The sequence below is a fragment of the Polistes canadensis genome, unplaced genomic scaffold, assembly GCF_001313835.1.
Source record: "Polistes canadensis isolate GaletaPanama2010 unplaced genomic scaffold, ASM131383v1 scaffold_208, whole genome shotgun sequence".
Taxonomy (NCBI): domain Eukaryota; kingdom Metazoa; phylum Arthropoda; class Insecta; order Hymenoptera; family Vespidae; genus Polistes; species Polistes canadensis.
The window spans coordinates 225,428-239,748 of record NW_014569755.1 but is presented as its reverse complement, the minus strand read 5'-3'; the positions used below and the strand labels follow the sequence as shown (position 1 = coordinate 239,748).

The 14,321-nt window shown below is 28.6% G+C and overlaps 3 protein-coding genes across 5 annotated transcripts; 1 reads left to right on the top strand and 2 right to left on the bottom strand.

The window, feature by feature from the left end:
- Positions 1–956: 956 nt before the first annotated feature.
- Positions 957–4,085, bottom strand: LOC106789938 (caseinolytic peptidase B protein homolog). 2 transcript variants are annotated; one of them, XM_014754512.1, is made up of 10 exons: positions 3,545–4,085; positions 3,417–3,469; positions 3,156–3,345; positions 2,820–3,070; positions 2,613–2,703; positions 2,324–2,531; positions 2,125–2,257; positions 1,825–2,037; positions 1,434–1,731; positions 957–1,353 (listed from the first exon to the last, which is right to left on the bottom strand). In XM_014754512.1, the coding sequence occupies exons 1-10, from the start codon at positions 3,912–3,914 to the stop codon at positions 1,205–1,207; spliced, it is 1,956 nt and encodes a 651-aa protein (XP_014609998.1). In that variant the 5' UTR covers positions 3,915–4,085; the 3' UTR covers positions 957–1,204. The 2 variants fall into 2 exon arrangements, with proteins under 2 accessions (XP_014609998.1, XP_014609999.1); XM_014754513.1 differs by having other exon boundaries at positions 3,560–4,085.
- Positions 4,086–4,918: 833 nt separating this feature from the next.
- LOC106789937 (97 kDa heat shock protein) lies at positions 4,919–12,809 on the top strand. Of its 2 annotated transcripts, XM_014754509.1 has the most exons (12): positions 4,919–5,304; positions 6,470–6,668; positions 7,062–7,418; positions 7,507–7,828; positions 7,910–8,165; positions 8,250–8,380; positions 8,461–8,729; positions 8,938–9,045; positions 10,523–10,648; positions 10,761–11,000; positions 11,074–11,364; positions 11,462–12,809. In XM_014754509.1, the coding sequence occupies exons 1-12, from the start codon at positions 5,189–5,191 to the stop codon at positions 11,645–11,647; spliced, it is 2,601 nt and encodes an 866-aa protein (XP_014609995.1). In that variant the 5' UTR covers positions 4,919–5,188; the 3' UTR covers positions 11,648–12,809. The 2 variants fall into 2 exon arrangements, with proteins under 2 accessions (XP_014609995.1, XP_014609996.1); XM_014754510.1 differs by lacking the exon at positions 8,938–9,045 and having other exon boundaries at positions 4,920–5,304.
- A 259-nt stretch (positions 12,810–13,068) lies between these two features.
- Positions 13,069–14,275, bottom strand: LOC106789939 (vacuolar ATPase assembly integral membrane protein VMA21 homolog). The gene is made up of 3 exons (XM_014754514.1): positions 13,925–14,275; positions 13,744–13,849; positions 13,069–13,644 (listed from the first exon to the last, which is right to left on the bottom strand). Exons 1-3 carry the CDS (start codon positions 13,937–13,939, stop codon positions 13,505–13,507), a joined length of 261 nt encoding a protein of 86 aa, XP_014610000.1. The 5' UTR covers positions 13,940–14,275; the 3' UTR covers positions 13,069–13,504.
- Positions 14,276–14,321: the final 46 nt, after the last annotated feature.

Below are 14,321 nucleotides of genomic sequence, written 5' to 3'. Positions count from 1 at the left end.
CACTTCACTTTCGATAATATTATTTATATATGTATAAATATATAATTAATATATATATATATATATATTCCTTTATAAATATATTATACTTGATATCTTTTACAGGAATTTTGCAACATACCAGAAAAAAAGAAAAGAAAAGAAAAAAAAAAGTAAAAAAGAAAGCGTCAGTAATTTCTAAATCGATAGACACCCTTGTTGGTCGGACCTGAATTTGCCTTGAATTGTATAGTTAACAAATACAGTCAGCATGTTTATTGTATATGTCGATAATATTCTATCAAATATGGAACTGCTTTTTATTCTGTCGATTATATGAATATAACAAAAAATAAATTGTGTTTTAAACTTCTTCGATATTGTGACTGGAACAAAAATATTACAAAAGATAAAAAATTAATTAAAAAGGGAGAAGAAAAAAAAAAAAAAAAGAAACAGAAGAAAGAAGGAGGGCATAACATTCTCCACAACTGGTTTTGTGGATTATTTCTTACGAATAATAATATCTATCATCTTGGTACGCGTACTACATTAATGTATCTTACATGTAATGTGTAATCTATATTTTTCTTGTAATGTATCCTTATCGTGATTTTATTCGAAATAAAAAATAAATTATTTACATGGTAATAGTTAATATATAATATTTATCAACGAAGGGGCATACATCTTTTCGCTGATATATCTTAATTGAAATAAGAAAGAAAAAGAAAAGGTATGGAGAATCACAATTTTTGTTTTTAATATATATTATAATCATTATAATAATATTAATAATAAATTAAACAATCAATTTGTGCTTTTTGATATTACGTAAACTATTAGAATTATATAACTATTAAAATTGAATATCACTTCGAATAATATTCGAGCTTAATATCATAATAGTATACTAATTAATTTACAAAAGATCATATCTCTATACGGAAATAGGAATTCGATTAAATATTATATTCTGTCTGAATGAACAATAAATTTATTATATCTGTCAAGCGTAATATCGTTAATATGAAAAACCATATAGTATAGAGAAAAATCTTTGAAATAATATATATGTATGTAGATTTATGCATATATATCTATATACACAATTTGATATTATTTCAAAGTTAAATAACTTAATAACAATAGAATTAAAATATAACGCATTTAATCAAATGTATTATTATTTTCTAAGTCTATCTATTGTAAGCCTGAAATTATTTTAAATCGTTAAAGAATTGACGTTTTTAATTAAATTATCGGTTTCGGTGATTTCGACAAAATCTTTTACCCCCTTAGGTCGAACAGCAAGACATATGCTTGCTCCATTTTCGTGCCATTTGGCTTTAAGTAACACGCTACATCCTTTTGCTATGACGCGAAAAATATATCAATCAGTAAAAAGAGATTTAATTAATTCAATTAATTAGTGAACAAAAATATTAACATACCAATTTGTCCTCGTTCATGAGCAGCAGCCAATTGATTGACTACACGTCTTTCAACTTCATATTTAATCGAACGTGCACCATAATGAGAATCATATCCATCAGCTAAAACTGATAACACATCTCTCTCCCACTTTAATTCGATCATGTGCTTTTCACGAGCACGTAAAGCCCATGTTTCTAATTCTCGTGCTACTAATTTTAATAATTCTATTCTTGAGAATGGCAAGAAATAAACTATTTCATTTATTCTACCCAAAAATTCGTCCCTTCGAAAATAAGCTTTCAATATAGGACGTACCTAAGAGAAAATAATCATTGTTTAATTAGAAATACACAAAATTATTTCGTAATTTTTCTTTCCTAATTAAAACATAGAAATTAATTGCGTTACCACTTCATCTTTAAAATTACGTGATATCTCAATACGTTCCGGTTCTTGATCTTCGTTAGAATTTTTATCAAGTCTTTGAGATAATAAACGATCTGCTTCTTCGCGAAGTTGTATAGCATATTCTGCGATCTCTTCGTTTGCTAAATTCGATGTCATTACAAAAATTGCATTTTTACATTCAATAGTTTTTCCTTTGCCGTCGGTTAATCTTCCCTATTAAATTATAGTAAATGGTAATTATAAACTAATTTTTAATATTTAATTAAATCAATAAAAATATATTTATCTATTAATATATACCTCATCAAAAAGTTGTAATAATACTGTTAACACATCAGGATGTGCTTTATCAACTTCATCAAACAATACAACGGCATTAGGACATTTTTTTAATAACTTTGTTAACTGACCACCATTTTCGTGTCCTACATATCTAGAAAATAAAATATAACATCAAAATTAAATTATCTATGCAGATTAGAATATAATATAGACATACCCTGGTGGTGCGCCAATTAATTTAGCAATTTCATGTTTCTGTTGATACTCAGACATATCCAAACGAATAAAACCATCCTTTTTATTTTTATGAATGTATCCTGCTAATTGTTTAGCTAACTCAGTTTTCCCAATTCCAGATGAACCGAGGAATAAGAATACCAATGGATGTTCCTCATCTATCCAACCATTTTCTTTTCTCCTAATAGCTTAATAAAATCATATGTATTTTAAACATTTGTTTATAAAATATATATTCTATATAAATGAAGTAATTAAATTCAACTTACTAGAAGCAACGATTGAAATTGGTCCTTCTTGTCCAACGATATGTTGTTTAAGACGTTGTTCCAATGGAAATCTACGCCGTTCTTCAGCTTCCTACAATTAATGATCCACAAATTATGGGTAGAATTTCCAAAATTCTCTCAAAAGAAAAGAAATATCAAGTAACATAGAATAATTATGATTATTTTTGTTTAGAATTATATACATACTTTCTCTTTAGAAATCTCATCAAACTTAGAAGCATAGTCAGTTAACATTTCTTTAATGTCTGCTTCTTTCGTATATTCTACTGGTCTATGTCCTGCATCATTTTCAATGGTAGGATTTGCTCCTGCATCTAGTAACGCTTTAATGCAACTTCTAGAATTTGCTAGAACAGCATAATGTAATGCTGTGAAACCATGAAATGTAGCTTTACTGTTTAATCCATCAAAGAATTCGTTCGACCTTATCTGAAGTACTACAAATTATTTTAAATACATTAAAAATACAATTCATTCTTCATTTTTATCACAATTACTAATAATTCATTTTATTAAAAATACCTTCTATACTATGAAAGCCTTTCTGCATAGCAGTTTTATATACATTAATAAAATTATCTCCTGCATTTAGATCAGCACCCTTTTCTATTAAAATTTTAACTACGTCAACCTTTCCATTCATCGCTGCTGCCTGTAAAGCAGTCCAGCCCATGTGATGCCTTGCATTCACATCGATACCATCTGATAATGCCTATAAAATAAAATACAATGAAATAACTCTGCTTGTATAGCCTGCACATAATCAAAAATTCATTTACGTACTCTTGTGAGTTCTGGTACATTGCCATATTGTGCAGCACGAAAGAAACGCTTTTCTACAACATATAAATTGTATATAAATATTAGTAAAAAAAAAAATATTTAGTAGAATATATTATATAGATAAGTACCATTTAATATTTTACCTGTGGTATAATCTGGTATATCACAGAAAGCTGTAACAAGACTAATACCACTTAATATCAATGCTAAATTTTTATAATGCTTTTGATTACTATTATTGCTTCTTATTCTGAATGGGCCACTTAAATATTTAAAAACTGATGGACTACATGTTGTACAGAATACATTTATCAATTTGAATAATGGATAAGTCTGTTTTTTTAGGATGTAATTAAATTGTCCATAACCTCTATCATACTGACAGAAGATATCTCGGATTATACCATTTTTTCTAAGTTTTATATAATTTAATATTAATTCCATATGCCTAGAATTCCTCATGGTAAGATATAATTTCAAATTATACCACCGTAACATTTTTTAAATATTAATTTTTTTTTTTAAGTTTTACACATTATATTCCTTTTGCAAAATATATATTGTAATATTCACTATTATTTCGTATTCATTTGAAACGACTGATAAACTCGTTTCCAAACAATATTATAATTGCTTATCTTGATGTAATTAATGTTTATATTTTTTATACGCATTAAAAGAAACATTTACTTCTGTCAAACGTATTTATATAGATGTGATCTAAACGAATAGTTTATAAGAAAAGCCACGGGTTTTTTTAGTAATATAATATATAGTAATAAACAAATTGTTGTAAAAATTACAAAGACAATTTATCATTCGGATATTAAATAGACGTTAATCGTAAAAGAAAAAAGAATAATATCAATTAATTGCGTAATATTCAACGAAAATTTGATCGATCTAATCATACGATCTTGAAATGCGAAATATTAAATCATATCAGAAAAATCGAATAATTATCTAAAATAATAATAACATCGTGAATTTTGAAATAAAAGAGTATCCTATAGTATTAAATAAGACATATACAACGCGTATAGCATCATTGAGAAACGTTCGAAGGACGAAGGAATGACAATAATTTTGAAAATTAATTAATGATGCCATTTTGTTTATCCTAGCCAATCATATTAAGCCAGCGCAGTGACGAAAAATTCAAATATTTTCTCTTTTAATAAATCAAGGTTATTGGAATAATTCTAACAAATTTAAACCATGTTTGATTATCGTTAAAAATTATGAAAATAATTGTATTAAATATATCTCTAAAAAAGTCGATAATTTTTTATAAAATTCCAAGGATTCGGATTAATTCTGATTGTTCGAGAAAATACGCGTGCAAAGTATGTATGTGTTTTGTAATGCGGAAAGGTATTATATCGAAGATTCCAGAATATTCCAGAAGAAACTATCGACCAATCAGAAAGCGTATAACTAGCGCCATGGTGTTTCAGCGGGGAATAGCAGAAAGTTCTACATCGTTAGAGTCATGGTCTAAAGGATCCTCTCTTTCAGTTTATCGTATGCAACCGGAGCAAGCGGAAGGTTTTTTCGTGAAAGTTGTGTTGCTTTATCAACGTAATTAGAGACTCCGAAATTTTCATCGAACGATCTTATCCGATTTACATTTCATCTTTCTTTAACTAAATCATCGATTATCGTGAATAAACGAGTGATTAAAAATATCTTGAATAAATTCTAATCGATAGTAATTCGTGTTACACAGTGTCGTTAGGAGAACATCGTAATAAAAATCAAAGAAATCAGCCATGGCTGCTATGTCCGTGATCGGGATCGACTTCGGAAATGAGAGCTGTTATGTCGCCGTAGCAAGAGCGGGAGGTATCGAGACTATAGCTAACGATTATAGTCTGCGTAACACACCGTAAGTTTCATCATTCTTATCAATAAATTCTTTGTCATTTTCTTTTTCATTATTCTTTCTCTTTCTCTCTTTTTCCCTTCCTCCCTATCATCTATCTTTCTCTCTCTCTCTCTCTCTCTCTTCCTCCCCCCCCCCCCCTCTCTCTCTTTCTCTCTCTCTCTCTTTTTCTTTCTCTTTCTTTCTTTCTTTCTTTCTCGTCATTAAAAAAGACCGCTGGATTGCAAACATGCCGGTACTTTTTTAATTCATCGATTTTTTTTATCTTTCTATAATTGTAAAAATATCTGAAAGGTGTTTTCTTTCATCTAATCGTCGTGAAAAAAAAGAAGATCCATGAGTAGTGCTCCGTCATCTAATACCAAAAATGGTCAAACGTCGAATTAAGTTTTTGATCGACGCCTATAATTCGCTAACGATTTTCTTCTTTTATGGTTTCGATAGAAATCGTCTATAATAATTGTCTATTTTATTTTTTATTTTTTTTTTATTTTTTTATTAAGATAATTTCTTTTTTTTTTTAAATCTCTATTCAATTATTTGTAGGTGTACTCACCTTTAATATTTGTTACTTGTAATCATTGATTTATTGATCATCCGATATGATGTTCTTGCATCGTAACGATCCACTTATATTCTTTTTTATTTAAATAAATAATCAAAAAGAAAAAAAGGAATTACTTTAGATTATTATTTGATTTTTCACGTGTATTTTGAAATCTAAAAATTATAAATAACAGAAATGAATTTATTACATGTTATTATTGGTATACTATTATTCATATGTAATATAATGGTAACACTTATAATATGATGAAGTAAATCTATGAGAACAAATGTATATAACTATGTAGAAAAAAACGTTGATTACTTCTTGCACAGCATGTACATAAGTGTTTTTTCGCAGTGGTTATTATGATTATCACATACATCATACTATTCATTTTCTAGAAGAAACATTATTGATCCGGCGATGGAAAGAATTCTTTAAAATTAAAACAAGAATTGCATTAGTTCGTCGAATAATTTTTATTTAAAAAATTATATATCTAACTTGTGTTAAATCTATTAATCTATTATTATCTTTATCATTCATTAATTATCCTTATTTAAATCTTTAATGGTTTTTTTTTCTTTTTTCTTTTTTTTTTTTTAATCTCTCACACAGATCATGCGTAGCATTCAGTGGAAAAAACCGTGTGCTTGGTGTAGCTGCAAAAAATCAAATGGTAACCAACATGAAGAATACCATTTATGGATTCAAGAGGCTTTTAGGTAGAGAATATTCAGATCCCCAAGTACAACGTGAACTTAAATGTTTGTCATTTAAAACCTCCCCACAGAAAGATGGTGGTATTGGAATACATGTAAGTTTGGTGGTGGTTTAAGATTGTGAAAAATAAGTTCATTCATTCCAATAAATTATTATTTCTCATTATTGTATATATATATATAATTGTAAAGTTAAATTGTTCTATTAAAGTCTATTTGATAGTTTTTTGGAATGAAGAATGAGAATTAATAGGAACTTTGCCAAGAATTCAATAGTTTATGAAGGCTGACATTTTATTTATATCAATTTAACATATATTATGCACGAGATGAATCAGAATTTTCATTCAATTTATAAACCTCGCGAGAAAATTTGTGTATCTTAATATAAATTGAATATAATATAATAAATATAAATATTTAATAAAAATTCTTATTATCTCTGAACGTTTGCTTATAGATATTATGTTATATTACGTTATTTACAGGTACAATATTTAGGAGAAGAACATATTTTTTCACCAGAACAAATAACAGCTATGTTATTCACAAAATTGAAAGACACTTCTGAAACAGCACTTCAGACGGCAGTTAATGATTGTGTCATATCTGTACCATCATATTATACACAAGCTGAAAGGCAAGCTTTGCTCGATGCTGCACGTATTGCAGGCCTAAATGTTCTAAGATTGTTTAATGAAACAACTGCCACTGCTTTAACTTATGGTATTTATAAACAAGATTTACCAGCTCCCGAAGCGGCACCAAGAAATGTAGTATTCGTCGATTGTGGTTATGCTAGTTTACAAGTGTGTATTTGCGCTTTTCATAAAGGAAAACTCAAGGTCTGTATTGTATTATTTCTTATTTGTTCGTTCAATACATTACCAAGTTATTCAATACATTAACAATGAATTAATATTTTATTTACAGATGTTAGCTAGTGCAGCTGATAGTAATTTGGGTGGTAGAGACATAGATACTATCTTAGCGGAACATTTTTGTAAAGATTTTCAATCTCGATATCGCATAGATCCGCACACAAATCCGCGGGCGTACTTAAGGTTACTTGCCGAAGTAGAAAAATTGAAGAAACAAATGTCAGCTAATTCTACTACTCTTCCACTTAATATCGAATGTTTTATGGAAGAAAAAGACGTTCATGGGGAGATGAAACGAGCGGATATGGAAGCAATGTGTGCTCATATGTTCAAACGTGTTGAATCAACTCTTAGGCAGTGTTTAACAGATTCAAGTAAATATTTTCTAAATAATATTAATTTTTATTCCCCAAATAAACACAATGTAACATACAATCATTAATATTTTATTATAGAATTATCATTAGAAGAAATACATTCAGTAGAGATAGCTGGTGGATCTAGTCGTGTTCCTGCGTTAAAACGTGTAGTCGAAGAAGTATTTGGTCGGCCGATATCAACGACATTAAATCAAGATGAGGCTGTTGCTCGTGGTTGTGCATTACAATGTGCAATGCTTAGCCCTGCAGTTAGAGTCAGAGATTTTTCGGTCACTGATATACAACCGTATCCATTAAAATTGACATGGGATCCTACTCAAGGAGAAGAAGGGTAAATAATCCTAATTACATAATGAATACTTGACAATGAATATATTTACAAGTATTTTAATTTGTTGTATTATGCATTAAATAGAGAAATGGAAGTGTTTGGATATAATCATCCTATCCCATTCTCAAAAATGTTAACATTCTATCGTTCAAGTCCATTTAAGCTTACTGCTAGCTACAGTATGCCTCCATCATCATATCCTTCAACATATGTTGGTATGGATTTATACGTTAGAAAATTTAATAATTAAAACAAAGGAAAAGTCTTCTCATTTTTTATCTGTCATTCTTCTTAGGTATATTTTCCATTAAAAATGTTAAACCAACACCAGAAGGCGAGGCATCGAAAGTTAAGGTAAAAGTGCGAATAAATCTCAATGGTATTCTTACTATTGCGTCTGCATCGCTTGTGGAAAAACGTGAGCCAACGCAGCAGGAAAAAGAAGAAGAAGAGAAACTATTGCAACAACAACAACAGCAACAAAATAATATGGACGTCGAACAGGATAATAAGAAAGATAAATCTGATCAAGAAGCACAAGCAAACGAACCACCAGCACCTGAGGTATTTATGTTTATTATCTGTATGATTTTTTTTTCTCTTATTGAATTCTATTGAATACAATAATAATAATATTGAAATTATATAGCAATGATATAACCATATAATATTTGTTCATTCGGTATTATTAGCAGGGTGCGAAAAATCACATTCAGTAACTAAACTATAAATATCTTCAGATGCATGATTACGTGAGTTTGTTGTGGTTTAGGTGAGCATGGATAAGACTCGAAGGAACTCAGATGCTGATGATGGTGGAAAAGGTGTTAGGGGTTCTGCCCCTTCATGCTCCTCGAGGATTCTCTCTTGGTTCAGCTCGGTACGCGACACACTACCTCTACTTGGACCCATACGCATAGATTTCTTCAGCGATTATTATGCTGATTTTATTTCTTACATTTGCTTTAATTAGGCCATTATGTCGTCGTCGTATCAATTTATGAGTCCGTGACTATCCTTTTATTCATAAATATCAACGACATTGACTGTCTTTTGTATTATTAAATTCTTTACATAGGATCCATCGTTTGTATTTTAAAACGCGATTTGGTTTATCATTTTAGATTGCAATAATGAGAAAAGTTTCTGCACGTATTTTATTAACCTGAAAAATATTTCCTTTCAATTTCTTCAATACTTGAAACAAATCTCATACTTTTCATATTTGCTATGCAACAAAATATTGTCGATGTCATCTTTCATGTTGTACACGTGTAGTTGAATACGTCGACAAATTTAGATATCACCTTCGAATCAGTCGCACTAAATCCATGTATAACTTTCTATGTTGTGTATATATTTAACGAGTATTAGGATAGAACTATATATGTATATATATATATATTTATATTTATTATTTATTATTTATTATTACGACAAAAAGCACACTTGCATGAAAAATCAGATGCATATTAAAATCCTGAAGCTCTGTGTCGATTTCTTCTGCAATCTCGACCACTTAAGGATTATTTCTGGTGGCCATATCTCCATTCTTTAGTCGGCATGGAGTATTAGTAAAAATGTTTTAATAATTCCAGATTTATCTATACTAAAAGTGAGAGTATGTAGTGCATATGGGTCCAAGATACAGCTGTGTCATGCCGTGCTGTCTGTTTTTGCTCTGCTATTCTTTAAACTGGGTCGCAGAAGGAAAAGGGACAGTGATCTCTCTTCATATAACTGCCATCTTGTAGTTCTGCGAAATATTATTATTAGTTGTAAAGGCAGGCAATGTGGATTCAGTTTTCTATTCGTACTAATCATTCATATAATAATTAAATATTTATTTCTAAGAGGAATACATTTCTTAACATATTCTCTTATTAAAATTATTTCACAGAGAAAATGAAACGGTACGAATTGTAAACTATACGCATAAAAACTTGTCCTTGTGTTAATCTTTAACAACCGTCAATGCCTGATTTCCAACTCGAATCCTCTTATCCTTGCCTAAGCTTTATTTATATATATATACTTTTTACTTTGTTATGTTTTGCTCCTTTACTATAAGTTTAATATATACTAATGAGTCAGAATCTAAAAAAAGAACAAAAAAAAAGTTACAAGAAAGCAATGTAGTTACAGCAAAGGTAAGTCGAAAGAAAATAAAAAAAGAGTTCTACGTTTAAAAAGAAACGAAGCTTTCTTGTAAATGTTCTTTTTAACATAAATACTAAATAAATACTATCGTGATCTATTTTTTATTTATTGCAAGTGTAAATATATATATATATATAAAAAAAACAAAAGATAAAGAAACAATTATCGTATAATTAACAGAAAATTTAATGTTTCAGGGTGAAGATAAAGGAGAAGATGCTAAAGGCAAGAAAAAAGTTCCTGTACGGACAATTGAATTACCAATCGAGGCAAATGTCAATGGACTCTCTCAAAGAGAATTAGATATGGCTTTAGAAAAAGAGGTATTATTATTTTTCTCTTTTATATAAAATTGAATGAAAATCTTTGCTGCTGTATTAATCTAATTTTCTGAAGTTTTGAAATTTGTATTTATATTTGTAAATAATATTATAGTGTAAAATGATAGCTGAAGATAGACAGGAGAACGAACGTATTGATGCACGTAATGCATTAGAAGAATACGTTTATGATTTACGTTCTAAATTGACCGACGATTGTCAGTTGGCTACATACGTTACGGAAAATGACAAAGATTCGCTTTGCCGTATGTTAGATGAAACTGAAGTTTGGCTTTATGAGGAAGGAGAGGATTGTCAGCGACAAATTTATATAGATCGTCTAACACGTTTAAAGGTAAATGATAATATATGATTATAACACAATGTAGACAATATATTAATAATTAATAATTATCAATTTTTAATAGGCACAAGGTGAGCCAATAAAAGAAAGGAGACGAGAATTGGAGGGAAGAGGTCATGCATTAGAGGAACTAGCAGGTGCATTACAAATTGCTAAAAAAGGATTAGATAACATTAAGGCTTCCTTTGGGAAGGACGATAAGTATTCTCATCTAACTGATGATGAAATAAAAAAGGTCGAGAAAATAGTGCAAGAAAAGTGGGCTTGGTTAGAAGAGAAACTTGTAGTAATTGCAAGTACTCCGCGTACGCAACCACCACCAATAACAGTATCTCAAATACGTTCGGAGAAACAGGTATATTTTTTATATATTCGATTGTATTATATATTATTTGGAGATATTAATGTCAAATGTGTATTTATTGATATTTTTATTATTTATGATTACATAGGCATTAGATAGCGTTGTATTGCCAGTTTTGAATAAACCTAAACCTAAGGTAGAACCTCCTAAAGAGGACAAACCAAAGGACAAAACTGCTAATGATCAAAAGAGTTCTAATCAGAATAGTCAGGGTGATTCTCATATGCAAAATAATCAACCACAAACCGAAGATGATAAGATGGATATTGAGTAACAGTCGTCTCAATTTATGTTTTTTTAATATTATCAAATTTACCAAGGATTGAGAAATGGTGAATATTTCATTATGAAATTATCTTCATCATTGTCACACAAGCGCCTGATATGACTTAGTTAGACAGCACACGTTGTTTTTCTATTTCTCTCTCATTCTGACTGTCTATCTGTCTCTCTCTATCTCTCTATTTTTTTTTTTTTATTTCCCTTTAATCATTATCAATCTGATAAATTTCCTAGTTCGTTGAGCGATCGTTTGTTATTTAAAAGTGGGTGTCTTGGAAATACAAAAAAAAAAGTAAAGTACACACACGATAAGAATAACTTTAGTAATTACACAATGAATTTATTCGTACTATCATGTGTCATTCATAGTATATTGTAATATATATAAATATATACCTAACAAATGTGTAATATGTGTGTACAGGGTAGGCCAATTAAATTATTAAAAATAATTAATACAAATTAATTCATCGCTTATCTTCTATGGATTCGATTCGAAGAAATAGAATTTCATCCTGTACACATGTATCATCTTTTGCGTACATATTGCGACATATTTTAAGTGATGTATTAAAAAACAAATTTATGAGAGATTTATTATATGATTAATAAATTTCCAAGACACAATTTAATGAAGGAAAATTGCTATGTCAGTAAGATATAATCTAAAAAAAGAAAAAAAAGAGACTCTCTAAGTGTTCTCTGAAATGCCAGTAAAAATGTTTAACATTAAGTTAAATTTAAAAATGTGAACTAAAGAAAATTGTGAAGTAGTAGAAAACATCGCTGGCGATCTTATGTATTTAAAAAAAAATAACATAATATTGTTCATTCCATCGTTTTCGAAAAAGCGGACAGTTAACAAAAAATCTACTGTCAAACAAATTTATGTTGCATTTATGATACTTAAATAAATTAATGTTTCGTTTATTAAGTTCACCAAGCCTGCAAATAGTAGTTACATTGAGTAAGTATTAAGCAGCTATGTAGCTTTTTGAAAGCTACAATCTTTCTTAAGGAAAAAATGCAAAGAAGTACATTGAGGAAAAAAGGACTGTTGTTATTTTCATTAATTTTCATAATGAAAATTGAGCTTTCAATACCGAAATAGTAAATTTCTAGTTCCTAGTTAATTAGATATACTTGTAATTTTACATAGTGACAATGTGTATATAATTAATAAGCTTTGGTACATTTCAGCCATTCTAATTTTCATTATTATTGAGTTTAACGTATGTGTAATACCTCTCGATTTCTGGTCACAGCGAGGCATGCAACATGTTTGTTTTATTTTTATTTAAATTGAAAAAAATGATGCCTTCACGTAATTACTATATATTGATTATAATAACACCACTATTATTTATGCTTGATTTAAATAAAGAACAAAATTAAATAAAGAATACACAGGTATTTGTTGTCAATATATTATATTCAATAATAGTAATCTAATTTTTTGTTCATTTTTGTAACACATATATTAGACGAGAATGGAAAATTTATTAAAATTAAATCATCAAAGTCATCTACTTCCAATAGTTATATCATCATAAAAAAATATATAATAATTGAAAATTCGATAGGAATGTTCATTATCCATTTTTTAACTTTTTTTTTGTCATACAAATGATATTAATTTTTGCTATGTCGTGCAACACACCCACGTATATCTTATATAATTACAATACTTTATATATTAAATATCATCAAAGCTTATGTAATTTATATATATTACAATTATACAAGCAAACCACATTTTTTTTATTTCAATAATGTCTTGATGACTGATTAAATGTAGATGAAAATTATGGAAGTGTACTGAACTGCACGTGTAGACTAATAAAATTAATTAATCTTTCTTGACTTCTGTTTTGGACCGTTCATCAAAATATGCTCTGTATATAAATGCTGCCAATGCGATATGTAAGACCACGATTGCAACCCCTGCCGAATATACATTGCTCGATATGCTATTTTTTCCCAATAATCCTGTAAGAGCATACAAATTATTTATTAGAAAGTAATCCTCAATTGATAAAGAATTGTTAATGCAGAAAAACGAGTATATGAAACATATTCAATTATTACCATCAAATATAAAGATTTTACTCATAAAAAACGATAGCACAGGAAATGCTATTATTATTAAACAGTGAAACAATACTGTTTTAAAAACTTGCAATTCTGGTAATTCCTAAAACAGGTAATTATTAATCAATTGTGTCAAATTTTGCTAATATTATTTAGACTTTTCTATTATGACACTTACTTTTGTATTCGCCATAATATAAATAATATATTTTCAATATAAATTATACAAAAGAAGAGATAAATGAAAAGGTTAAATAAAAGCACTTTGATCTATATATTTTACATTAACTAAAGCATAGTATTAAATAATACTGCATTTAAGTACATAACCGTAAAAAGCAAACACAATCAAATTGATATTGATTAAATTTGTAAAAACAATTGTATATTATATATTATATTTGTTTGTAAATTATTTACTATTAAACATGACAAAACCGGCTTAACAATAAACTGTAAAATAGCTAACTGTATTTATGTCACAATGATTTTACTATTAGGGTTATCACGTGCATACAGTTTAGCCAACATTGTGAACGGTAGCGTCAAATTTAAATATTTAATACGAGAAATAA